This window comes from Macaca thibetana, chromosome 6 (genome assembly GCF_024542745.1).
Source record: "Macaca thibetana thibetana isolate TM-01 chromosome 6, ASM2454274v1, whole genome shotgun sequence".
NCBI lineage: Eukaryota > Metazoa > Chordata > Mammalia > Primates > Cercopithecidae > Macaca > Macaca thibetana.
The window spans coordinates 21438583-21464791 of NC_065583.1; the positions used below are offsets into that span (position 1 = coordinate 21438583).

Here is a 26209-nt window from a genome sequence, read left to right on the forward strand (position 1 = left end):
TGGAGGCTTTTCTTGAAGTCACCTGATTGTAAATGTTAATCACATCTAAAAAAATACCTTCACAGCAACACCTAGACTAGTACTTGGCCAGACAACAGACACCATAGCCTAGCCGAGCTGCCACATAAAGTTAACAATGGCACAACTCACCAGCCGCTGGAAGGCAGCTGACCCAACCTCTCTCTGAGCCTCCGTCTTCTCACCTGTTAAAATGGGAGTGATAACAGACCTTGCCTCATAGGGTTCTCAAGAGGATTAAGTAACGTAATGTACATCAAGGCCAGTACCTCCAAAAAAGGAGACAATTATTATGTTTCTTCAAGCATAAGACCAGCTTTTTGTAAGATGCACTGTTATTTTATGCACTAAGACTTTTTAGAAAACTAAATCATTAGGCAGTTTTCAAGATACCATTGATTATATATTGCATTCTTATTTCAGAAGCGTTAAATGTCAAAATATGTAAATGTAGAATGGATGGGATATAGCATCAGCTATTATGAAAAATGTCAGATTCGCACTCCTCCTTGAAGGGAGTCTCACTCGAGACTTCTGTCTTGCCCTCTGCCTACCCAGCTTCCAGCAGAACCACCCTAGAGAGCCAGTGTCACAGTGGGACTGAGACATTTGCTAAGTGCAGATGCCTTGGATTAGACAAGGGAGGAAAGGGAAGATGAGCTCAGGGCCTGAGGCTGCAGCCCAGACCCAGGAGTGTGTTTGACACCGCCAAGGCGGGGGCTGAGGGCAGTGCTCACCACCTGCCTTGTGCAAGGCCAGGTGAGGCAGTAAGCTCTAGGTTTTGGGGATTCAGAGACAAGGTAAGTCTTGGGTTTACCAAGAGCACCACTTCACTTTGGACAAATCCCTCCCTCTTTGGGCTTCCATTTCTCCATCTGTTACTATGGAGATGGTCAAGTTGGTGGATGGGTCTAAGCTCTTGGGGGTGGTGGGGAGGCTGTGCCACTTGTCTGTCTTCCACCCTTGGGCGCTCTATGTAAGATTGTGTTCGTTCCCATGCTGGAGGATGGCTATGAAAGCTTTACAAAGCACAAAGGACAGCCTTAAAGTTCCTCCCAGGGCTGGCATCGGGTTAAATTCAGAGGTTTTCAAGCCTGAGCAAGCTGCAGAATGACCTGGAGCCTTCTCTAGGGAGGGGTGGGGACCCGGAATCTGCACTTTTGGCCAGCTTCTTGGTCATTCAGGTTTATGATTTCTTTGTTTTTTATATCTCAGTTGTATTTTTATAACTCCCCAGTTTATTTTGTTTTTTAAATTTTATTATTATTATTATTATTATTATTATTTTGAGACAGGGTCTCGCTCTGTGGCCCAGGCCAGAGTGCAGTGGCACAACCACAGCTCACTGCAGCCTTGACCTTCTGAGCTCAAGGGATCCTCCCACCTCAGCCTCCTGAGAAGCTGGGACTACAGGCACCTGCCACCATACCCAGCTAATTTTGGTATTTTTTGTAGAGATGAGGTTTCACCACGTTGCCCAGGCTGATCTCAGACTCCGGAGCTCAAGCAATCTGACTGCCATGGCCTCCCAAAGTGCTGAGATTACAGGTATAAGCCACTACACCTAGTCGAGTTTAATTTGAAAAGTATTTTCTGACATCTATATGAATTTAACAGAATTACCTCAAAGTATACAGAAAGTACCTGTATTTGCCAGTAAATATGAAATGCTGATGAAAGAATACTTAATATACCAATATTTAAGCATGTCAACGTAATAGAACTTTTTCCAACTTTTTAAATTATTTTTCCCACCTAACCCAATTTATATTTGACATTTGGGTTACATGTGCGTATAGAAACAGACCTATTACACAACTGACCATGGATCAACTAGCATACAAGTGTCCTTCCTGGATGTAATTAAGTTTCAGAGGCAGCATGGTTCAAATGGGAGCAAATGAGCTGACCTCCTCATGAAATAAACTAGGCAAAAAATCAAGAAGTATTAAAGTTGCTAAAGACTGATTCCAAATCTTTTATTTCTTCCTTTTTTTTATTTTTTATTTTGAGACAGGGTCTCACTCTGTTGCCCAGGCTGGAGTACAGTGGTCCAATCTTGGCTCACTGCAACCTCCACCTCCCAGGTTCAAGCAATTCTGCGTCAACCTCCGGTAGCTGGGAGTATCGATGCGTGCCACCATGCCCAGCTAATTTTTGTATTTTTAGCAGAGACAGGGTTTCACCATGTTGGCCAGGCTGGTCTCCAGCTCCTGGCCTCAAGTGATCCACCCGCCTCGGCCTCCCAAAGTGCTGGGATTACAGGCATGAGCCACCCACACAGCTTCTTCCCTATCTTTTAAATATACAAGTGTGCACTGTGGGTGTGTGTGAATTAAAACGATTCTAGACTGTGAGCTCCTATGGGCGGAGCTATTGTCACTCCATAAAAAGCCCTAGGGCAAAAAGATGAAGGTAGTGCAGGAAGCAGAGGGCGCCTGTCCTCCAGCCATCATCAAACCCACTGAAGAGGCAGACCCGATTATCTTAAGTCTTAGTGGGCTTAGATACTGACCTGGGCCTTCAAGGGAGGTTTTACTCCATTGTGTTTTGTTTTGTTGTTTTATGTTGTTTGTTCCACTATTTTTGTAATTGGGACAAAGTGAGAGGCTCAACTAATCTAAGAACACTTAATATACCCCAGAAACTGTCTGAATCAATGATTTTTAGTCTTCTGCCAAACACAACTGATTTCCATCTGCAATTATTTTTTAAGGTAAGAAACAGTAAGTCAGTGAAGAAAGAGCTAGGACCTTGGGCTATGGAACACTATTATACTTTAGCTTGTCCACTGAGAGATGCAGAGCCGAAGGCTGGGGTCTTGTCAGGTTGGCCGCAGCAGGGTACAGACCAGCCTCGGTGGGCTTCCCCCAAGAACGTTCTGCGGCACCTGACACACTGCTGGTACACCGTCTCAAAAGGCAGCCATTTCCATAATAAGGATCTGCATTAATGTTAGTTTTGTGGATCACAGCTCTCAAGTAGTTCAATTTTAGCTTTGCAGCTTTTAACTTGATTGCTTTTTCTATTCCTATCTCTGCTGGGCAACGTGGCTCATGGGAATGTCGTGCCTCTTCATGCAGGTGTGCCCTCAGTAGTCAGGGGATTCCCTATCTCATACCCAGATGTCACCGTGCTGTCTACCCTCCAATTCTCTGAAATGTTTTTTGGCTTTTTTTTTTTTTTTTTTTTTTTTTTTTTTTTTTTGAGCCAGAGTCTTGCTCTGTCGCCCAGGCTGGAGTGCAGTGGCGCAATCTTGACTCAGTCAACCTCCGCCTCCCAGGTTCAACTGATTCTCCTGCCTCAGCCTCCCACATAGCTGGATTACAGGTAAATGCCACCATACCCAGCTAATTTTTGTATTTTTAATAGAGATGGGGTTTCATCATGTTGGTCAGACTGGTCTCAAACTCCTGACCTCAGGTGATCTGCCCGCCTCGGCCTCCCAAAGTGCTGGGATTACAGGCGAGAGCCACCATGCCCATGCCTTTGAAATGTTTTGATCTGAAAACTGCTTCTGCAATGGGTGACCAACAGATGTTACCCAGATACACAAACAGCACTGGCTTAGGCACCTGCTCTGCCATCTCTCCGTGCGCAAAGGCACCCAGAGACTGCCCATGTGATTTATTTGAAGAAACATTGAAGGATTAACTTCAGGAACTGGTTCCCAAACTCAAATGAGAGTAAGGAAGCAGCATCCCCGTCTGAATGTCTGAACCATTTGAGTCGTAGACCTATACTTAGTATTTATTTGTTCTGTGCAGCATTTCTTTGGCTTAGCTGTGTGAAGGGCTAGGACACCCAGACTTCTTTTCCAAGAAGAATCTGCTTCTTTCCAAACTAGCACTGCCGACTGAATGCCTGGATTAGGGTTAGGGTCAGGGTTCCAGTTCCTCCTGCCCTCAGGGTTCAAAGTCCATCCCCCCAAAGCTATTTCTGCTGTTCCCCTTAGTCCTTGTGGGACTGGCTCCTCACCCCCCCTCTTTTTTTTTCTGAGACAAAGTTGCTCTGTCACGCAGGCTGGAATGCAGTCGCATCATCTCAGCTCACTGCAGCCTCCGCTTCCTGGGTTCAAGTGATTATCCTGCCTCACCCACTCGGGTAGCTGAGATGACAGGCAAGCGCCACCATGCCCAACTAATTTTTGTATTTTTAGTAGAGGTGACGTTTCACCATGTTAGCCGGGCTGGTCTCAAACTCCTGACCTCAGGAGATCCTCCCGCCTTTGCCTTCCAAAGTGCTAGGATTACAGACGTGAGCCACAGCGCCTGGCCTGCTGCTCACCTTTTATATCAGTGATTTTCAACAGGGGTCATTTTTGACCCCCAGGGGACATTTGTCAATGTCTGTACACCCACTTGGTTGGAACTGAGGGGAGATACTACCAGCATATAGTGAGTAGAGGTCCAGGATGTTGCTAAACATCCTATACTGTACAGGAGAGCCCCTCATGGCAAAAATTGTCCAGCCCAAATGGCAATAGTATTGAGGCTAAGAAACCCTGCCATAGGTCTCAACTCACATGCTACCTCCCGAACAGGCCTTTGTAACAACCCTAGTCTTGTTAGCTGTTCATTTTCTGCATGGTATTCAAACCATCCGAAATGACTGCATTAATTTGTTTACCTGATTTTACGGCTGTGCCCTAAACTACCTCCCGTCCCACCACCCCATATAATAATAGCTCCTGGTGACGGTGGCAATAGTTATTGCAGCTGGCATTTGTTAAGTACTTACTGTGTTTCAGGCACTTGCTCATACTATTTCTTACAGCCATCCTAGTAACCCTACAAAATAGGAAGTATTATTAGCTGTGTTTTACAGATCAGAAAATAAGGGCGCAGAGAGGTTGTTTGCCTAAGGACAGCAGCGGCAGTGAAGGAGCCACAGTTCAAGCCCACGCCGTCTCAGTCTGCCACCATCCTGTGCTCCTGACTCAATGGCTTTGGAATGCCAGAGGCAAAGGCTCCGTGGCTGGCCCAGCTGGCCAGCCACTCGCCTGGTAGGGAACACCCCACCAGGGCAGGACCATGGACACGGGTTCATAAAAGCAAAGAGTTGCCTGGCGTTCACACTCCTGATTCATGGCTGGGGTTCTCAGAGCACACTCACCAGCAGACACAGAACCGTAGCTCCTTGCACATCTGCCACCGGCTAACATGATTTGCGGCTCCATCTGTCTGCTTCTAATACGCTCGGATCTGGGAGGGGCTCCCTGAGCTCCCAGCCCCATCTGTGAAGGTGAAGACGGGGACCAGGCTTGGGGCCTCCCCAGACCTTCCCCCAGGAGGGGACCTGCCTCAGTGCTGGCTCAGACCAGCTCCAGGTACCATCCAGCTTGTCAAACAGCCTAAAGAGCTGCCCTCCTCTTTGCCAGCAACCAGCATCCTTGTGTTTCTGAGGCAATCCCTGGCACCAGGTGCCTGGAAGAGAATCTTAGCAGCCCTCATGAACCAGGGTCTGTTCCTCAGAGTAGACCCTTGTGAACCAAATTTCAGCAGAAGGCAGCAAAGCATTTGGTAGGTGTCTCAGGTCAAATGCCCACCAGGGCCAGGTAGGTACCATGTGTGTGCAAATCCAGCTGGATGACTGACAGTGCGAGGTGGTGGGGACTGTGTCGAGCTGTAATGTAAAGTCAGTGTCCCCCTAGAGGATATGATGGATATGATGTCTACTCAGTTCCTACCTGGTATTCTTTTTTTTTTTTTTTTTTTTTTTTTTTTTTTTTGAGACGGAGTCTCGCTCTGTCACCCAGGCTGGAGTGCAGTGGCACGATCTCGGCTCACTGCAAGCTCCGCCTCCCGGGTTCATGCCATTCTTCTGCCTCAGGCTCCCCAGCAGCTGGGACTACAGGCACACGCCGCCATGCCCTGCTAATTTTTTTGTATTTTTAGTAGAGACGGGGTTTCACCATGTTAGCCAGAATGGTCTTGATCTTCTGACCTCGTGATCCGCCGGCCTCGGCCTCCCAAAGTGCTGGGATTACAGGCATGAGCCACGGCGCCCGGCCTCTACCTGGTATTATCTTTCAGAGATGTAAGCTCCATGTTTCCAGATAAGCTGGGATTCTGTGCTTTCTAGGAAATTAATTTTTTAAACTTTTTTAAATCAAATTTAAAACATTTTAACAAATAGCCGATAAAACATTTTAAGTTAGAGTGGAATCTAAGATGGGTGTGGTGGCTCATGCCTGTAATCCCAGCACTTTGGGAGGCCGAGGCAGATGGATCACCTGAGGTCAGGAGTTCGAGACCAGCCTGGCCAACATGAAACCCTCTCTCTACTAAAAATACAAAAAATTAGCCAGGCATCATGGCAGGCACCTGTAATCCCAGCTACTTGGGAGGCTGAAGCAGGAGAATCACTTGAACCAGGGAGGCAGAGGTTGCAGTGAGTGGAGATTGCACCACTGCACTCTGGCCTGGGCAATAAGAGTAAAACTCTCTCTCAAAAAAAAAAAAAAAAGAGTGGAATCTAGGCAAGAACACAGAGCCTGAGAGGTGAGAGGTCTGAGAGCGTCTGGTCTTGACAATAACCCTCTCTCCATTCTGAACCTCTGTCCCCTCATTTTAAGGGGAAGGCTGCCAACCTGGTGTATGGTTCAGGTGTATGGTAAGGAAGCCTGGGACATGTGATATCATCATTCAGCAGTGAATTCCACAAGGACCACTGGAAATAAGTGGACCCCCCCTTCTTTAGGGCTCAGGTGAGACAGCTTCACCTCCCTCCAACCCAGCTCCCACTTCAAAGGAAGAACTCAAGTGGCCAGGCTTCTCCTGGGCCAACTATGGCTGGTTGTAGGCCCCTGCCCTTGTCAGAGACACACAGGCAGGACATCTGGAAGTCAGGCCTTCTGCTGCTCCCCAGCTGTGTGGACTTAGGCAGGTAATTTCCCTTTTCTAGAGCTCAGTTTCTCCATCTGTAAATGAGAGGGTGGGACTGGAACGGTCTCCCAGGTCATACCTAGCAAGGGAGCATGTCCCAGTGGCAGTCCATGGTCTTGTTACCTAGAGTCAGGTCCAGCAGGTCTGAGATGGGAGGTTTCCCAGGAAAAGCTCGTTCATAGCCAGGCTTGGACACTTCTCCCTGCTCTAAAGCCCTACCCTGTATGTGCCAGTTCTCACCAGTAGATCTTTCAAGAAGAGCCTTTAATAGGTCCTTTGTGCACACTTACTATGCGGCAGGCCCTGTCTTTGGCACTTTCCTCATGCTCTTATCCTTACTCCTCTTTTGCCCTCGCAACGCCACCATGAGCTAGTTGGATTATCACCATTGCCTAGATGAGGATACGAGGATCCGGGAGGCTGAAGGTCTCACCATGCCATGTCACCCTTAGGTGACACACAGCCACACGAAGGCCCAGTCACTCAAGATTTCACTGCTCCTTCCCGCCAAACACATCAGGTATCCAAGGAATGGCAGGCAGGTGGCAGAGTGCCACCTAATGGTGATCTTCTTCTTTTTTTTTTTTTTTTTTTTTTTTTGATTTTTTAAAGACATTGTCTGGCTCTTTCCCCCAGGCTGGAGTGCAGTGGCGTGATCTCAGCGCACTGCAACCTCTGCCTCCTGGGCTCAAGCCATCCTCCCGCCTCAGCCTCCCAAGTATCTGGGACTACAGACGCACACCACCAAGCCCAGCTAAGTTTTTTGCATTTTTTGTAGAGACAAGGTTTCACCGTGTTATCTAGGCTGGTCTCAAACTCCTGAGCTCAAGCGATCTGCCCACCTCTGTCTCCCAAAGTGCTTAGATCACAGGCATAAGCCACTGCACCCAGCCCTAGTGGTGATCTTTAAAGATGCTATGAGTAGCTCCCAAGTTCACCAAAGGAGCTTGCCAGGAGGGAGGCAGGTGCCCAGGCAGAGTGGGAGAGATGGCTCCCAAATGCCAGGGTGAAGGTCAGAGAGACCCTGTGGTAAAGGGCACCTGAACCAGGTCTGTGGAATGGGAAGTCCTTCTAGCTTGTTGCACAGTGCAGCAAATGATGAAGCCAATCTAACTTTCTGGGAGTCACGAACATGGATTAAAAAAATACTTTTTTGGCCGGGCGCGGTGGCTCAAGCCTGTAATCCCAGCACTTTGGGAGGCCGAGACGGGCGGATCACAAGGTCAGGAGATCGAGACCATCCTGGCTAACATAGGGAAACCCCGTCTCTACTAAAAATACAAAAAACTAGCCGGGCGAGGTGGCGGGCGCCTGTAGTCCCAGCTACTCGGGAGGCTGAGGCAGGAGAATGGCGTGAACCCGGGAGGCAGAGCTTGCAGTGAGCTGAGACCCGGCCACTGCACTCCAGCCTGGGCGACAGAGCGAGACTCCGTCTCAAAAAAAAAAATACTTTTTTGAAACGGGATCTCACTCTGTCACCAGGCAGCAATGCAGTGGTGCAATCATGGCCACTGCAGCTTCGACCTCCTCGGGCTCAGGTGATTGTCCCACCTCATCCTCCCAAGTAGCTGGGACTAAAGGCACATGCTACCATGCCGGCTAACTTGTATTTTCGTAGAGATGGGGTTTCACCATGTTGCCCAGGCTGGTTCTTGAACTCCTGGCTCAGTGATCTGCCCGCCTTGTCCTCCCAAAGCATGGATTTTTACCCTTTATCCTTGTAACTCCCCTGTGACCAAGGAAGGGAAGGTCTTACTAACTCATTTTACACATGACCAAGATGAGGCTCAGAGAGGTCCAGTGACTCACAAGTTAGTGACAGAGGCATTCCTAACCCTTTGATTGCACTGACCTGAGAGTGATGGTTGTGATGATGGAGGTGATGGTAGAACTAACATTGAGTGACTTTGAGCAACTCTATTAGGTAAGTACAGTTGTTATTCCCATTGACAGGTGAGGAAACTGAGGCTCAGAGAAATGCATGAACTTACCTCAAGGTGACACAGCTACTAGGTGATAAAGAAAAGATTCAAATCCTAGTAATGTGACTCCAAAACCAAATCTCTTTTTTTTTTTTTTTGAGACAGAGTCTTGTTCTGCCACCCAAGCTGGAGTGCAATGGCACATCTCGGCTCACTGCAGCCTCCACCTCCTGGGATCAAGTGATTTTCCTGCCTAGCCTCCCAAGTAGCTGAGATTACAGGCACGTGCTACCACACTTGGCTAATTTTTGTATTTTTAGTGGAGATGGGGTTTCACTGTGTTGGCCAGGCTAGTCTCTAACTCCTGACCTCAAGTGATCCACCCGCCTCAGCCTCCCAAAGTGCTGGGATTATAGGTGTGAGCCACTGTGCCCATCCCCAAAGCTCTTTTTTTTTTGAGACAGGGTCTCGCTCTGTCACCCAGGCTGGAATGCAGTGGTGCAATCATGGCTCACTGCAGCCTTGACTTTCCCGGGCCCATTCTATCCTCCCACCACAGCCTCCCAAGTAGCTGGGACCACAGGCATGTGCCAACATGCCCAGCTAATGTTTTAATTTTTTGTAGAGATGAAGTCTCCTTATGTTCTCAAACTCCTGGGCTCAAATGGTCCTCCTGTCTCAGCCTCCCAAAGTGCTGGGATTACAGGTGTGAGCCACCGCACTCGGCCCAGAGTCAAAGCTCTTAACCACTGGCTCTTCTGGCTGAGGAATCCTCCCTGCCAAGATGCCAATGACATAGGTGCTTTTCTCCAGCTTGCCTTATTCTATTTACCCACACTGAGAAACTGTAGCTGCATTGGTGGGTGAAGCCCACACCCAGATTACTCTCAGAGACTCACTCACTCACTGCTGTGTGACTTTGGATGAATTTCTTTTCCTCTCTGTGAAAAGAGAGGTTTCCATGTCTGTGAAATACAGAGTTTAAACTAGTTGAGAGCTGAGGTCCTGCTTTTCCATCGTCTGTGAATCTGTGAGTTTATAACAACACAGGCTTCAGACTTTCTCCCCCGGCTGGGGGCTGTGGCTTACGCCTGTAATCCCAACACTTTGGGAGGCCTAGGCAGGGGGATCACGAGGTCAGGAGATCGAGACCATCCTGACCAACATGGTGAAACCCCGTCTCTACTAAAAATACAAAAATTAGCTGGGCGTGGTGGCACGTACCTGTAATCCACGCGACTCATGAGGCTGAGGCAGGAGAATCGCTTGAACCAGAGAATCAGAGGTTGCAATGAGCTGAGATCACATTACTGCACTTAAGCCTGGTGACAGAGCAAGACTCTGTCTCAAAAAAAAAAAAAAAAAAAAAAAAAAAAAAAAAAAAAGATTTTCTCCCCTGCCAACAATTTGAATTTGTTCCTGAATCAATTACAGGAGTAGAACTTCTACCTTATCTCTTCCGTCTCTCCCTCCCTCCCTCTCTCTCTCCTCTTCCTTCCTCTTTCTCTCTCTCCCCTTCTCTCAATTTTCAGCCTAATTATAGTTAACTCTGTTATTTAGAGACTTATTATCCAAGCTCATTATGAGTAATTATTCAGTCTGGAGGGGAAACAGCAACACTGCTAGTTTAATTTAATGCTTACCTAGTTCACTTAATTAGTAATAAGTCTTGGCAAAACGGTGGAATTCATGGGTCCTTGCTGGGTGGGTGGGGAGGGGCTGTGTATTGTTCTTAGAAAGATAAGGTTTCAAAGTAGAATGTGGGAGGAGGCAAGAAAAGGCTGCCTGTGACCTGGGCCGTGACATCTGTCCAGGTTGAGGCTGGCCCACAAGAGTGAAAGGCTGCAAATTGCACAGAGCTAGAAGGACCTTAGGTCAGGTAGCACTTATTAGGCCCCTTCTGTGTGCCATACCCCATGCAAAGCTCTGGACAAACCTTATTCCTTATGTCTCACATGTGGGACTTGTACATTCGAGATAATGTAAGTACTACCTGCCTTCGGTAATTCAACTCTTATAGTGAGTACGTTCTCCTTTCAGTAGTATCTCAGGAATTTTGATAAGTTAAGGATAAATTTTCCCATTTGATACCACTATATCTTTTACCTCTCTCACCCTTTTCACAAAGGGAGGCCTTAGGCCCAGGGCCTTGGGCAGGCAACAGAATCTGGCTAGAAGTCAACATTGTTCAGCTTTGATTTTTTAAATAGTTTTAAATTATGGCAAATAACAGTGGTTGTGTATGTATGGAAGTGACATGATTTTCCATTATAGTAAAAATAAGTGAATTGTCATATAGAAAAACACAGGGTAGCCGAGCACAGTGGCTCACACCTGTAATCCCAATACTTTGGGAGGCCGAGGCAGGTGGACCACCTGAGGTCAGAAGTTTGAGACCAGCCTGACCAACGTGGAGAAACCCTGTCTCTACTAAAAATACAAAATTAGCCAGGCGTGGTGGCACTTGCCTATAATCTTAGCTACTTGGGAGGCTGAGGCAGGAGAATCGCTTGAGCCCAGGAGGCAGAGGTTGCGGTGAGCCAAGATCATGCCATTGCACTCCAGCCTGAGCAATAAGGGCAAAACTCTGTCTCAAAAAAAAAAAAAAAGAAAAGAAAAATATTGGGTAAAAAAGAGGTCAAGGTGGTACCCAAGATGTGGTAACACTTCTAAGGAGAGAGGAGGATGAAAAAAGTCCCCTTCAGGATTCTGGATTAGAGATTGTCCCAGGACATCTGCCAAACCCAAACGTTGCCTCAGAATGCTTCTCAACCCAGGACTCCAGGCACCAGATGTCAGGGTGACCCCGCCCCCGCCCCCCTTCCCAGCCCCCCGTAGCCTCTCGAAGTTCTTCCCAGGCACCCCGCCCAAGCCCTGTGAGTCAAAACCAGGACACTCCAGTATCTCCTGCCCCTCCTATCACCCCCATTGCCCCTTTGCCATCTCATAGACCACTGATGCCCCTCAGCCCGTCATTGGTCCTCCTGGACCCCCTTTGTACCCCTCAGTGGGTAAACTGAGGACCAAAGGGATGACTCCACAGCGAATAACAGCAGAACCCTGGCCAAGCTGAAACAGCTTCCCTGGGCGAGCCCTGGTCCATCCCTACTTTGAGCTTTGGAGCCCAGCAGCCGGGGCCCTTCCTAAAGGAACAGCTCCCACCCCACAACCCCCAAGTCCTGATATGCCTGTCCTGTGGCCCATCCGAGAATCAATGTGTTACCTTTCCCAGCTGACTTTGTCTCCATAAAGGAACCTTTAAGCAGCACAGAGTAGTGGGTGGCAGAGTGGGGCGAAGGGGCCACAGAAGTGTGCCCGCTATGCTTCCTGTGTGCCACCTTCAGCCTCACCCAAAGAGCAGGAGCATTGCAGTCATCCACATTCATGTCTTGCTCTGCCATGACGTGAATCCCACAGGGATCTCAGGGCCAATGTGTGGCCCATGTGGCCACCCTTGGGGGCTTTCCCACCCTCACCCAGCCAGAGCCCATCCCAAGACACCAGAAAAGAAAAACAAAGAGGTTCTGGAGCGAGCAGCATCTGTCCTTGTATCAGTTTTATTGGCGGGTTTGTAGCTCCCTGGGCCGGGCCTGGATGCCTAGGCCAGTCTCTTGCTTACGCGCTCATAGGTCACGCCTCCGATGGTGGAGACCTGAAAGAAGCCGCCGGGACAGAGGGAGTCAGTGGCCCACCCCAAGGTAGCCAGGAGGCACCGCTGAACAAAGATGAGCCTCCAACCCCAGCCTTGAGTAGATGAGAGTCAGGTGCACCACTTCTTTGGGCCTCAGTTTCCCAATTTGTTCCAGGAGTCAGTGTGCGGACTCCCTGTGATGAATGGTAACCAGCTGTGAGGGGTGATGTGACTCTGGGTGTGGAACCCTGCACCTCTGTTCCTCTCCATTCACCCATGATTCCCCTGCATGATTCCATTTAATCCTCCCAACAGCCCTGTGAGGTTGCTCTCATTGTACAGATGAGAAAATGGAAGTTTAGAGAAGTCAAGTAACCCTTCCAAGGCCACACGCCATGGCTGCACTGCACAGTGTTTATGGGTACCTGTCACGTGCTCGGTGATGGGAAGATACAGTCCCTACTCTCTGGAAGCCTAAGGTTTAGTGGGAGAGGCAGGCGGGGGCATGCAGTTCATTGAAGGCCCACAGTGTGTGGTGCCCGGGGCTCCCTGCCGTGGAGCTGTGCTGCCATTGGAGGTGCACGTGTCATCAGCTGGTTCGCACACCCAGCAGAGGAAAGCAGCATTTCCATGAGAAGGGCAGGTAGCAAACAGAGAGCTGTGGGAGAGCCCAGAGGAGGCAGGGAGCCACTGACTAGGTAACAGGACGGGGAATTGGCTGTTGGACAGAAGCCTGCAGAACTGGATTTGGAAAACCAAACAGGAGAAAGGGAGTTCAGAGGAGAGAAACCACATGGCATAGAAAGGGAGATAGGAACGGCTCTGGCCAGCTCAGGAGCAGTAGCTGGTCCAGGGGGGCTGGGCAGAGCATACCTGTAGGACTGGGCAGTAAGGCCATGGAAGGTCAAGTTTGGTCCTGATTCATGACAAAGGGCAGCAGTGTGAAGTGATGTGTGACTTGCATATGGGATGGATGCAAGGTGGGGGAGAGGTGGAATCAGAGGAGGCTGGGGCTTAGTGTAGGGGAGAGGTGATGAGAACATGGCAGGGGTGCTGGTGGCAGAAGGCAGGAGGGATGCTTACAAAATGCACTGTCTGTTGGTAGAGAAGTGGGGCGGTGCCAGGATGATTCTGGGCCTCTAGAGATGGGAGATTTGCAATCAAGACAGCTCCTCTCAGGGCCTAGTCATGGAACTTTGTTTATGTGTGCGCGTGCCTGGGTCTATGTGCATGCATACGTGTGTGTGCCTGGCTGTGTCATGTGTGTGTGTGCATGACGACCCTGAACTCCAGCCACTGCCCACACCACATGGGCTCCATGATGAGGAACCTCTGGGTATTGACAAGCAGGTTCGCTCAGCTTGGGAAGATCAATTCTCTTTTCAGGCCCAAATCTGCTTCCAATTCTCCTGCCCTATGCTCTCCCTGCACACCTCACAGGCTGGGGAACTTTGCTGCTTCTGGGAGTTATTGACTGACATTTCATGTAAAAATGCATCAAAAGCCCTTTCATTAGATTCTTCGAAATGTCAGTTTTCACCCAGGAGAAGAGGCATATAGTCACTTTTGTTCTTTTTACAGTTTTTCAACACTGTACATCTATTAATTTTTAGACTTTTTTTTTTTTTTTTTTTTTTTTTTTTTTGACAGAGTTTTGCTCTTGTTGCCCAGGCTGGAGCGAGCACATTCTCTACTCACTGCAACATCCACCTCCCGGATTTAAGCGATTCTCCTGCCTCAGCCTCCTAAGTAGCTGGGATTACAGGTGTGCACCACCACACTCGGCTAATTTTTTTTTGTATTTTTAGTAGATACTGGGTTTCACCATGTTGGCTGGGCTGGTCTTGAACTTCTGACCTCAGGTGATCCACTTGCCTCAGCCTCCCAAAGTGCTGGGATTAGAAGCATGAGCCATCACACCCAGCTAATTTTTAGATTATTTAACCAAAAATGTTAAAGGAGGATAAAAAAGACCCGTGGGCCTGGGCAGAAGAGGCAGGGGGCCTAGTCTAGAAGTCAACAGATGAGATCTGCCTCTGCATGTACTAGCTGTGTGGCCATGGCCAAGTCCCGTGCTATCTCTGAGCCTTGTAATGCTGCTCTCTCTGTAAAATGAGTATAATGGGAGGGCACGGAACCTCTTGGGCCGTGTTACGGACTCCATGTGTGTCCCCCAACCAAACCCATATGGTAAAGGTTGAAGCCCCAATGTGATGTTATTTGGAGATAGGACCTTTAGGAGGTGATTAGGTTATGAGGGTGGAGTCCTCATGAGGGATTAGTGCCCTTATAACAACAGACACACGGCCTGATACAGTGGCTCACGCCTGTAATCCCAGCACTTTGGGAGGCCAGGGTGGGCAGATCACTTGAGGTCAGGAGTTCAAGACCAGCCTGACCAATATGGTGAAACTCTGTCTCTAGTAAAATTACAAAAATTAGCTGGGTATGGTGGCACACGCCTGTAATCCCAGCTACTCAGGAGGCTGAGGCATGAGAATCATTTGCATGGGGGAAATGGAGGTTGCAGTGAGCTGAGATCACACCACTGTACTCCAGCCTGGGCAACAGAGTAAAACTCCGTCTCAAAAAAAAAAAAACAGGCCGGGCACAGTGGCTCATACTTGTAATCCCAGCACTTTGGGAGGCAGAGGGAGTACATATCATGGGGTCAGACCAACCTGGCCAACATGGTGAAACCCCGTCTCTACTAAAAATACAAAAATAGCTGGGCATGGTTGTGCGCACCTGTAATCCCAACTACTCGGGAGGCTGAGGCAGGAGAATTGCTTGAACCTGGGAGGTGAAGGTTGTAGTGAGCCAAGTTTATGCCACTGAACTTCAGCCTGGACGACAGAGCAAGACTCTGTCTCAAAAAAACAAAAAACAAACAAACAAAAAAACCAGACACAAGAGAGATGACGTCTCCCTGTCATGTGAAGAAACCAGGACGGGGGCCCTCATAAGCCCCTGCCCATGCTGGCACCCTGAGCTTGTACTTCCCAGCCTCCAGAGCTGTTTGAAATAAGTGTCTGTGGTGTAAATCATTTACACCAGTGTCTGAGAGAGGCAGTGTGCTCCTTTCCTCTTGACAGGGCTTGAGATGAGGGCGCAAGGAAATGACAGACAGAGAGAGAAAGATCAAAGAAGGAGGAGCAAGGGGGTCACACAAACCCTGCCTCCCTCATCACGTCTTCCCTGCTGGAGAGCTTCAGGGAGGAGGGAAGGGCCCTTTCTAGACCAAACAGGACCCCAGAGGGTCTCTGATGCAGGTCACAGGCTCACAGTGAGGGAATGAAGTGTGGAAATGCCTTCTTTTCCCTGTTAACTTCACATCCATTTCTTCCACCTGGGGAAAACTTGGAGACCCACGGGAAAGAAACAGAAGTGAGAAGAAGGGCCTCCCAGGGCACCACCTCCTGTGTAGGAGGGTCCACAGATATGTGTGTTGGACCTGCCAATATTGAAAGAATTTTTTAATTAGTTGCCAATATTTAATAGTGTGGAGATTTCACATGGAAGTGCAAATTTCCATCTTCTCTGGATAAATCAGAAGATCTGGTAGAAGGCGCCTGATGTCCCTCATGGAAATGGAGTGGAGTGCTGGCTGTCCCTGGAGGAGCCCACCTGAACCACCTCCTTTACATTCTGGGAAGGATCTTCCGGGCTTCCAGTCTTGTGCCCCAGAGGTGGCTGAGTGTAAGTGCTGCAGTCAGGCTGCTTAGCATCAAATCCCAGCTCTGTCATCAAAGCTGTGTGCTCCCTCACTTAGCTTCCCCATGCCTCAGTCTCCTCCTAAAATGGAGACCAAAATCCCCACCTAACAGGGTTATGTGAAGACCAAATGACATCATGTGCATCCAGCACTCAGCATAGAACCTGGCACAAGGGAAGTGCTGGTAAAGCCAGCTGCCCAGAGGCCTACCTCTGAGGGGCTGTGGCCAGGAGACAGACAAATGTCCAGTAATCATCCCAGGGACCAGCAGGACACTCACCTCCACCAGCTTGTCACCCACGATCTCTGAGGTCTGGTGATAGTTGGGGAAATTCACCACCAGCTTCCCGCCCTCCATCTGCACGGTGGCCTGGAATAGAAGCACAACATTAAGCCTGGGTTGTTGCAGGTGATTGGTAACTATCTGGGGCTGGTGGCACGGGGAGTAAGAAGAATTTACCAAGGCCAGGCGCAGTGCCTTACGCCTATAATCCCAGCACTTTGGGAGACTGAGGTGGGCAGATCACTTGAGGTCAGGAAGACCAGCCTGGCCAACGTGGTGAAACCCCGCTATTAAAAATACAAAAATTAGCCAGATGTGGTGGCTCATGCCTGTAATCCCAGTTACTTGGGAGGCTGAGGCATGAGAATTGCTTGAACCCGGGAGGCAGAGGCTGCAGTGAGCAGAGATTGTGCCACTGTGCTCCAGCCTGGGCAACAGAGCAAGACTGTCTCAAAAAAAAAAAAAAAGAATTTACCAAGACAGTTGTAGGCAAAAAAAAAAGTCAGATTTCTTAGAGAAAGTATGAAAATATGTTGCAAGGGTGCACTGGGCAGGTCAGCAAGAGAGGAGCTGACTGCAAGGAGACAAAGTCTTGCTGGAGAGTTTATAGACTGTTGCTTATGCAGTGTGCTGAAGAGGGTTTTGTGCAGTACTGACAAAGCAAAGGTTATAGTGAGATAACTTACATATTTCTATCAGTGGAGGTGACGATAGCTGGGCACAGGAAGATTGTGAGTTATTTGCACAGGACAGGTATGTGTTCTGGACCATGAAGAAAGGCAGACTTATAGCTTATCTACTCTCCTTTTTTGCTTTCCCCTGCTGCCACCAGCCTGACTCCTTTTCTATAATTAGAACTCCACATGGGTCACCAGAGGCCTAATGATAGAGGCAAATAGCTGGGGTTCAAATCCCTGGTCCCAGCATGTTCTGGCTGCAGGGCCTTAGACCCATTACTTGGTATCCCTGAGCCTCAGTTTCTTCTTTTTTTTTTTTTTTTTTTGAGGCGGAGCCTCGCCCCATTCCCTGTTGCCCAGGCTGGAGTGCAATGGTGTGATCTCGGCTCACTGCAACCTCTGCCTCCCGGGTTCAAGTGATTCTCCTGCCTCAGTCTCCCAAGTAGCTGGGATTACAGGTGCCCGCCACCATGCCCCGCTAATTTTTGTAATTTTAGTAGAGACAGCATTTCACCATATTGGCCAGGCTGGTCTCGAACTCCTGACCTCGTGATCCACCTGCCTCGGCCTCCCAAAGTGCCGGGATTACAGGCCTGAGCCACCGTGCCCGGCCAGTTTCTTCACTTCTAAAACAAAAGCAAATGACTGCGTTTTTTCTTCTAGCATTCAATATGTGGTAGGCACTATGCCAGGTGCTTTCATGAACTGTCTTGTTTAATCTTCACCACAGCTCTTGGAGCCAGAGACTGTATGTAGTCTCCTTTTGCATACTAGAGATACGAGGCTCAGGGGAGTAAAATGACTTACCCAAGGCCCTACAATTGCTGGTGGGAAATCATGGTTTCAAACCCAGCCAAGGCTCACTCCAGGGCCCAGCCTCTTTATCTCTGTGCTACATAGAGAGGCAACATTTAAAAAGCACTTATGGCCGGGCACAGTGGCTCACGCCTGTAATCCCAGCACTTTCGGAGGTCAAGGTGGGCAGATCACAAGGTCAGGAGTTCGAGACCAGCCTGGCCAACATGGTGAAACCCCCGTCTCAGCTAAAAGTACAAAAATTAGCCAGATGTGGTGGTGCATACCTGTAATCCTGGCTACTCGGGAGGCTGAGGCAGGGGAATCGCTTGAACCCGGGAGGCAGAGGTTGCAGTGAGCTGAGATCATGCCAACTGCACTCCAGTCTGGGTGACAGAGTGAATCTCAAAGGAAAAAAAAGCACGTATGCTCTCTAGTGCCTGGTGTGAAGGCCTGCCCCTGTTGTGTGACTAAGGCAAGGTATTTATTTATTTATTTATTTATTTATTTATTTATTTATTTTGAGATGGACTCTCACTCTGTCACCCAGGCTGGAGTGCAGTGGTATGATCTCAGCTCACTGCAACTTCTGCCTCCTGGGTTCAAGCGATTCCCCTGCCTCAGCCTCCTGAGTAGCAGGAATTACAAGTATGCACCACCATATCCAGCTAATTTTTGTATTTTTGGTAGAGACAGGGTTTCACCATGTTGGCCAGGCTAATCTCAAAATCCTGGCCTCAAGCCATCCACCCGCCTCGGCCTCCCAGAGTGCTGAGATTACAGGTAGGAGCCACTGTGTCTGGCCAGCAAGCTTTTTAATCCCATAATTTAGCCTTCCCCCTCAATCTAGGGAGAGTAATTGTAGCAATGTCATAGGATTAACTGCATTAAGATGAAAAATCTATTCAGCAAGAGTCTAGGTTATATTAAGTGTTCAGTAAGTGTTAGCTATTTTTCTTATTGTTTTGGTGCCCATTTTTGACCATTAAAAATCAGGAGCATTAAAGTGCCAAGTAACTCAAGCTCTTAATGCTGGAGGCCAAACTGGAGAAAGAAGCCTCAGCTTGGGAGCAGGGAGGCCGTGTTGGAGAAGGAGAAGTCGGGTGGAGGCCTGGGGAAGGACGGGGACAGCCAGTGGCCTCTCACCTTGAACTTCTTGCCCCCCATTGTCTGTATGTCGCTTTCCTTGCCAACAGTGAACTTGTTGGTCATGGTGTGTCCTCCGGAGTAGTGCTGGGACCAAGTGAAGTCCTGCCCATCCTGCTGCACCTCCGTGACGATCTTGAAGTTGCGGGCCTTTTCGATTACATCGCTGGAGAGCCCTGGACCCGGGGATAAGCAGAGTAGCCATATAAGAGCTGCTTTTAACCCTGTGGTTTGGGGAAAGAGCTTTCCTGCCCACCCCCACTGCCCTATCCCATGTACACGATAGGCTAGCCTGCAGGTTAAGAGCACAGTGCCTGAGACAGGTAATACATGTTGTGAGCCATGTGGCTGGGGGAAGTCACTCTCTGTATTCATCCTCAGTGTATTCATCCGCAAGACGGGGATAATAAGGCCCATCCCAAAGGGCTGTTACAAGAATTATATTCAATGTGAGTGTGTTTGTGAAGCTCCGGGCACATAATGGGTGCTCATCAATAATAACCAAGCTTCTGAGAGTAATATAAATATAACGGAATCTTGCCAAGCTCGAGAAGTTCTGGAATTAATGAGACTTTCAAGACTGTGCCTTCTGGCCAGGTGAGGTGGTTCAGGCCTGTAATCCCAGCACCTTGGGAACCCAAGGCGGGCAGATCGTTTAAGGTCAGAAGTTCAAGACCAGCCTGGCCAATGTGGTAAAACCCCATCTCCACTAAAAATACAAAAAAAAAACATTAGCTGGGGATGGTGGCAGGTGCCTGTAATACCAGCTGCTTCAGAGGCTGAGGCAAGAGAATCACTTAAACCCAGGAGGCAGAGGTTGCAGTGAGCGGGGATAGCGCCACTGCAGTCCAGCCTGGGCTACAGAGCAGGACTCCGTCCCCTACCCTCCACCAAAAAAAGATTGTGTCTTCTAATATTTTTATTTTACAGATAAGGAAGTGAGCACCCAGAATGGGAAAGGGACTTCCCAGTATTTCATTGAAAGTTAATGACAGAATCAGTGTAGAACCGAGGTGGGCTCCCTTCCCATTCCACAACACGAAGCTGTCATGCTCCTTCAGGGCCACTGCCAGTGCATGACTCAGAGGGGCTCTCGACTCCTCCAGGTCCCAAGGCTCAATGGGCCTGGTCTCAGGGTTCCTTTGACCCAGCTGGCAGGCAAGAAGTGGCCACCAAGAGGGAGGGCATGGGTCCCCTTGAGCTGTCCTCTGAACCTTAAGAGTTACACTGCCTGAGACTTTTTAGATAGTGAGATACTGAGATTTCCACAAGATTGTCAGATCCACTGTCTCACTGGTTCCTCACAACAGACTCGTGTTACAAGTCAAGCAGTGAGAGAAGGAATGAAATCACTGGTATCTGCCCACAGTGTTTGGCACAGTAAGAGACCTGTGTGTGCTGAATGACTGTGTGAAGAAGTTGATTGTCAAACCTGGTCTCCACGCTAACCCTTTGGTTTCCTCTCCTAGGCAGGACGTGGTGAGACCACTCATCATAGGGTCCTGGGTGCCAATGGCCTCTGCCACTGACTTGGGCAAGTCACGCTGAGTCCCCATTGGTAACACTGAGATAGCCTTGCATATAGCTGGTGTTTGATAAATGTTTGACAGGCTGGGCGCATGGCTCACGTCTGTAATCCCAGCACTTTGGGGGGCCGAGGTGTGTGAATCACCTGAGGTTAGGAGTTTGAGACCAGCCTGGCCAACAGGGTGATACCCTGTCTCTACTGAAAACACAAAAAATTAGCCAGATGTGGTGGCATGCGCCTGTAGTTCCAGCTACTTGAGAGGCTGAGGCAGGAGAACTGCTGGAACCCAGGAGGCGGAGGTTACAGTGAGCTGAGATCATGCCACTGCACTTCAGCCTGGGAGACAGAGCAAGACTGCGTCTCAAAAATAAATAAATAAAAATAAAATAAATACATGCTTGACTAAATAAACATCAAATCTCTACTTCACCAACCAAGTTTCCACTTTACCAGTTACTAGCTGTGTGACTTTGGACTAGTTACTCAATTCTCTGGGCCTCAAGTTTTCCCTCAGTAAAGTGGAGATACTAATATATTCTATGTGTGTTTTAAAGTCAAAGAGTGTCTAGGCCGGGCGCAGCGGCTCACACCTATAATCCCAGCACTTTGGGAGGTCAAGCCGAGTGGATCACCTGAGGTCAGGAGTTCAAGACCAGCCTGGCCAACATGGTAAAACCCCGTCTTAACTAAAAAATGACAAAAAAAATTTAGCCAGGTGTGCTGGTGCACACCTGTAATCCCAGCTACTGGGGAGGCTGAGGCAGGAGAATCACTTGAACCTGAGAGCCAGAGGTTGCAGTGAGCCGAGATGGTGTCATTGCACTCCAGCCTAGGTGACAGAGTGAGACTGTCTCAAAAATGAAATAAAATAAAATAAAGTTGAAGAGTGTCGGCCAGGCGTGGTGGCTCACGCCTGTAATCCCAGCACTTTGGGAGACCAAGGCGGGTGGATCACCTGAGGTCGGGAGATCAGGACCATGCTGGCTAACGTGGTGAAACCCTGTCTCTACTAAAAATACCAAAAAAAAAAAAAAAAACAAAAAAAAACTAGTAGGGCGAGGTGACGGGCGCCTGTAGTCCCAGCTACTTGGGAGGCTGAGGCAAGAGAATGGTGTGAACCTGGGAGGCAGAGCTTGCAGTGAGTGGGGATAGCGCCACTGCACTTCAGCCTGGGCGACAGAGCAAGACTCCGTCTCAAAAAAAGAAAAAAAAAGAGTGTCTGAGTTCTTATTATCCTCAGAGTCTGGGAGAAAGCAGTTGCTCAACAAATGTGTGAATGAATGAATGAAATCCTGTCCCACCGTGACAAACCAACCCCGAGGAAGGGATACCCAGGAGCTCACTCACCGAGGAGCTTCATGAACTCATCATAATTCTTCTCACTCTCCATCTCGAACTTGCCGGTGAAAGCCATGCTGCTGGGAGGCTGGAGCCAGAGAGCAGAGGGATGAGGAGAACGGTGGTGCTGAGGGGTCTGCTTTCCCAGCTTATAAACTCTCCCAGTTGCTGAGGCTCAGCCCCTAAGTCACCCCACTTCTTCTCCCTCCTGTCCTGAAGAGGAAGCACTCGCTGTTTTATGATGTGGGCAGGACCTGGAGGGACAGAGCCCCAAGGTTATTCACCCTGGGGAAGTGCTGCCATTGCCCGCAGGGTCAGGATGGCAATGAGTTTGAGGAGTCATCACCTCTCTGCCCGTCTCTCCCTCCATTCCCACACGCCCTGCCCTCAACCCATGCTCTCACCATCTCTCATCGCTCATGCACTCTCTCACTCTGCAACCAAAGCACTTGAGCACTTGCTGTGTGCAGGGCCAGCACTGAAGAAACACAAATGAACGAGACACACACCTTTCCCAAAAGAGCCTTTGGTTTAGTCCAAAGACAAGCACACACCTGCAGAGAGTTCTTGTGTAAGCAGGATGTGATGTGCCCCAAGAGAAAAGCAGGTGGCTGACCAGGGGCATGGGGAAGGAGCAATGGTGTCCAGCAGGTGGCTGGTGCATGTTTGGGGAGGAGGTGGCATTTGGCACCCATCTTGGAGGACCAATAGGACTTGGATGTGTAGGGAAGCAGGAAGGTTGGAGGAGGCTCAGAACAAAGGGAGATGATATTCTAGGATGAGGGAACAGTGTGATGAAGATGGAAAGGGTCATGATGAAAGGAAACAGTGAGTCTGGCTGGAGCAAAGCAAACTTGAAGGACAACAGATGCCCCTAAGGGTGGAGATAATGCAACCAGAGTACAGCAGCCACCCATGGACCTAGGCAGCGCACCTGGAGGAGAAGGTGCCAGGTGCCTTGAAGATGCCTGTGTGCCAAGCACTGGGCTGGGAGCTGGATGAGTTTTATTTTGTTCAAGCTTCAGAGCTGGAAGGGGCTAAGGGTTCAGAATCTTGACTTCCATTTCTGCTCTGTCTCTCGGTAGCATTTCACATGCTGGGACTCTATCTCCTCAATGATCACTCCAGTCTATCTATGTTGTGAGATAGTCCTCTGCATTGGGCGAAATTGACAGTGCAAAGTATAAAAGACTCTGCAAAGGCTCTCATGATTATTATTTATTTATTTATTTATTTATTTATTTATTTATTTATTTTTGAGATGGAGTTTCACTCTTGTTGCCCAGGCTGGTGTGCAAAGGTGTGATCTCAGCTCACTGCAACCTCCGCCCCCTGGGTTCAAGCAATTCTCCTGCCTCAGCCTCCCGAGTAGCTGGGATTACAGTCATGCACCACCACACCCAGCTAATTTTGTATTTTTGGTAGAGAAGGGGTTTCTCCATGTTGGTCAGGCTGGTCTCGAACTCCCAACCTCAAGTGATCCGCCTGCCTCAGCCTTCCAAAGTGCTGGGATTACAGGTGTGAGCCACCGCACCTGGCCGATTATTATTAATTCAGGAAATCTCTGCATGTCTATTTCGTTTTCCCAAGCTTGCTCTCCATGAATCTCCCTCATTTCCATCTCAAGCTGAATTCAATACAGTTGCTGACTCCCAGACCTGGGACTAAGGAGTCTCTGAACGGATGAAAAACCAGCTCTGCCGCATCTTACCAGGCTTTAATCTCCAATCTTGGAATTTCTAACTCCAGCCAGGACTCTTACTTTAGTCTAACAGGCAGGCAGACAGACAGACAGACACACACACACACACACACATACACACATCATGGATTTTTCTAAGTTATATATACAAAAATTTCAAATAATTCAGAGCAAGTGACAGTCCTGTCAGAGGTGACCTGTGATAATAGTTTGGTATCTCTCCTTACAGGTTTTTTCTTTTCTTTTCTTTTTTTCTGAGACAGGGTCTCTGTTTGTTGCCCAGGCTGGAGTGCAGTGTGTGATCTCAGCTCGCTGTAGCCTCGACCTCCCAGGCTCAAGTGATCCTCCCAACTCAGCCTCCCAAACAGCTGGGACTACAAGTACATGCCACCATGCCTGACTTTTTTTTTTTTTTTTTTTTTTTTTTTGAGGTGAAGTCTCCCTCCGTTGCCCAGGCTGAAGTACAGTGGCGCAATCTTGGCTCACTGCAACCTCTGCCTCCCAGGTTCTCCTGCTTCAGCCTCCCAAGTAGCTGGAACTACAGGTGCGCCCCACCACACTCAGCTAATTTTTAGTAGAGACAAGGTTTCATCATGTTGGCCAGGCTGGTCTCAAACTCCTGAGCTCGGCTGAGCTGCCCACCTCGGCCTCCCAAAGTGCTGAGATTACAGGCATGAGCCACCACACCCAGCCCTTTTAGGCTTTTAAATGCACATATTTACTTTCTTGTATAAATGAGACTATATTGTTCTGTTACCTCCTGTTTATGTAATGATATAGGCACATGTCTATATCATTACAAAAGGGTATATCATATCCTGTTCAATAGCTCCAGAGTATTCTATCATATGTATGTCTCATAACTTACTTAGCTATTGCTGGATTTTTTAGGTTGTTTCCAATCTTTTCCTATTATAAATAACTGTGATAAAAATATTCTTGTTCACACCTTTCACTGTACATGTCAGATTATTTACTAAGATTACTTGCTAAGGTGAATTCCCAGACATGAAATTCCTAGAACGAAGGGTTTTAGTGTTTAAAATTTGTATATATATTACTTTACTGCCTTTCAGAAAAGCTGTAGCAGTTTACACTCCCGCCTAGAGCATGTGAGAATTTCCCCTCACTGATAATAATAATGATCAAATAACAATGACAAGAATAGCTCACATTTATTGGATCTTTATTGTGCATTTGGCACTCAGCTGAGTGTTTTACATGAAGGATCTTATTTAATCTTCAGAAAAACTCTATGAGGGATGTACTGATATTGTCCCCATTTTACCTAGGGGCAAACAGAGGTTCAGTGAAGTATTAACCTTGACAAAGTATACCGTGCCAGAGTCACAGAGCCCCAGTGTATAGTTTATATTTACTTTTTTTTTTTTTTTGAGATGGAGTCTCATGGCATGATCTCGGCTCACTGCAACTTCTGCCTCCTGGGTTCAAGCAATTCTCCTGCCTCAGCCTCCTGAGTAGCTGGGCTTACAGGTGCCCACCATCATGCCCAGCTAATTTTCTGTATCTTTAGTAGAGACGGGGTTTCTCCATGTTGGCCAGGCTAGTTTCGAACTCCTGACCTTGTGATCTGCCCACTTCGGCTTCCCAAAGTGCTGGAACTACAGGCATGAGCCACCGCACTCAGCCTATATTTACTCTTAAAATAGCTTTCAAAATTTTTTTCAAAAAATCCCCATAATCCCATAACCCTAATACAAGTAAACTGCTTTTATTAATTAATTAATTTATTTATTTGAGACAGAGTCTCGCTCTGTCGCCCAGGCTGGAGTGCAGTGTCACATCTCAGCTCACTGCAACCTCCGCCTCCTGGGTTCAAGCCATTCTCCTGCCTCAGCCTCCCAAGTGGCTGGGATTATAGGCACCCACCACCATGACTGGCTAATTTTTTTGTTTTTAACAGAGACAGGATTTTATCGTGTTGGCCAGACTGGTTTCGAACTCCTGACCTCAAGTGATCCACTTGCCTTAGCCTCCCAAAGTGCTGGGATTACAGGTGTGAGCCACCCTGCCTGGCCTTATGTTTTCTACTCTCTTCCTCCCTCTTTTGCTATTTCTCCCTCCTTCTCCCTCATTAGTATTTTCTTTCTTATCAACTATAACAGATATACAATAACCGTACCCCACGTAAATACAATATTGCATTCTATTTTTCTTCACCCAGCATTCGTTTGTAAGCACAGTCCCATGTTTCTAAAAAGCTGTCAGGTTGGGCCAGGCGCAGTGGCTCATGCCTGTAATCCCAGCACTTTGGGAGACTGAGGCAGGAGGATCACGAGGTCAGGAGATTGAGACCATCGGGCTAACACGGTGAAACCCCATCTCTACTAAAAATACAAAAAAATTAGCCGGACATGGCGGCGGGCACCTGTAATCCCAGCTACTTGGGAGGCTGAGGCAGGAGAATTGCTTGAACCCGGGAGGCAGAGGTTGCAGTGAGCCAAGTTCGTGCCACTACACTCCAGCCTGGGGGACACAGCGAGACTCTGTCTCAAAAAAAACGTGGGGGCTGAGTGCCGTGGCTCATGCCTGTAATCCCAGCACTT

The 26209-nt window shown here is 48.5% G+C and overlaps 2 protein-coding genes and 1 pseudogene across 2 annotated transcripts in view; all 3 read right to left on the minus strand.

Moving 5' to 3' along the window:
- The window catches only part of PTTG1 (PTTG1 regulator of sister chromatid separation, securin), a 241843-nt gene that overhangs the window by 179594 nt on the left and 36040 nt on the right, over window positions 1–26209 (minus strand). The window lies entirely within an intron of this gene.
- On the minus strand, window positions 2791–3963 carry LOC126957003 (low molecular weight phosphotyrosine protein phosphatase-like; annotated as a pseudogene).
- FABP6 (fatty acid binding protein 6) lies at window positions 12369–22142 on the minus strand. Its single transcript, XM_050794829.1, has 4 exons — window positions 21950–22142; window positions 19075–19250; window positions 16454–16543; window positions 12369–12479 (listed from the first exon to the last, which is right to left on the minus strand). Exons 1-4 carry the CDS (start codon window positions 22014–22016, stop codon window positions 12426–12428), a joined length of 387 nt encoding a protein of 128 aa, XP_050650786.1. The 5' UTR covers window positions 22017–22142; the 3' UTR covers window positions 12369–12425.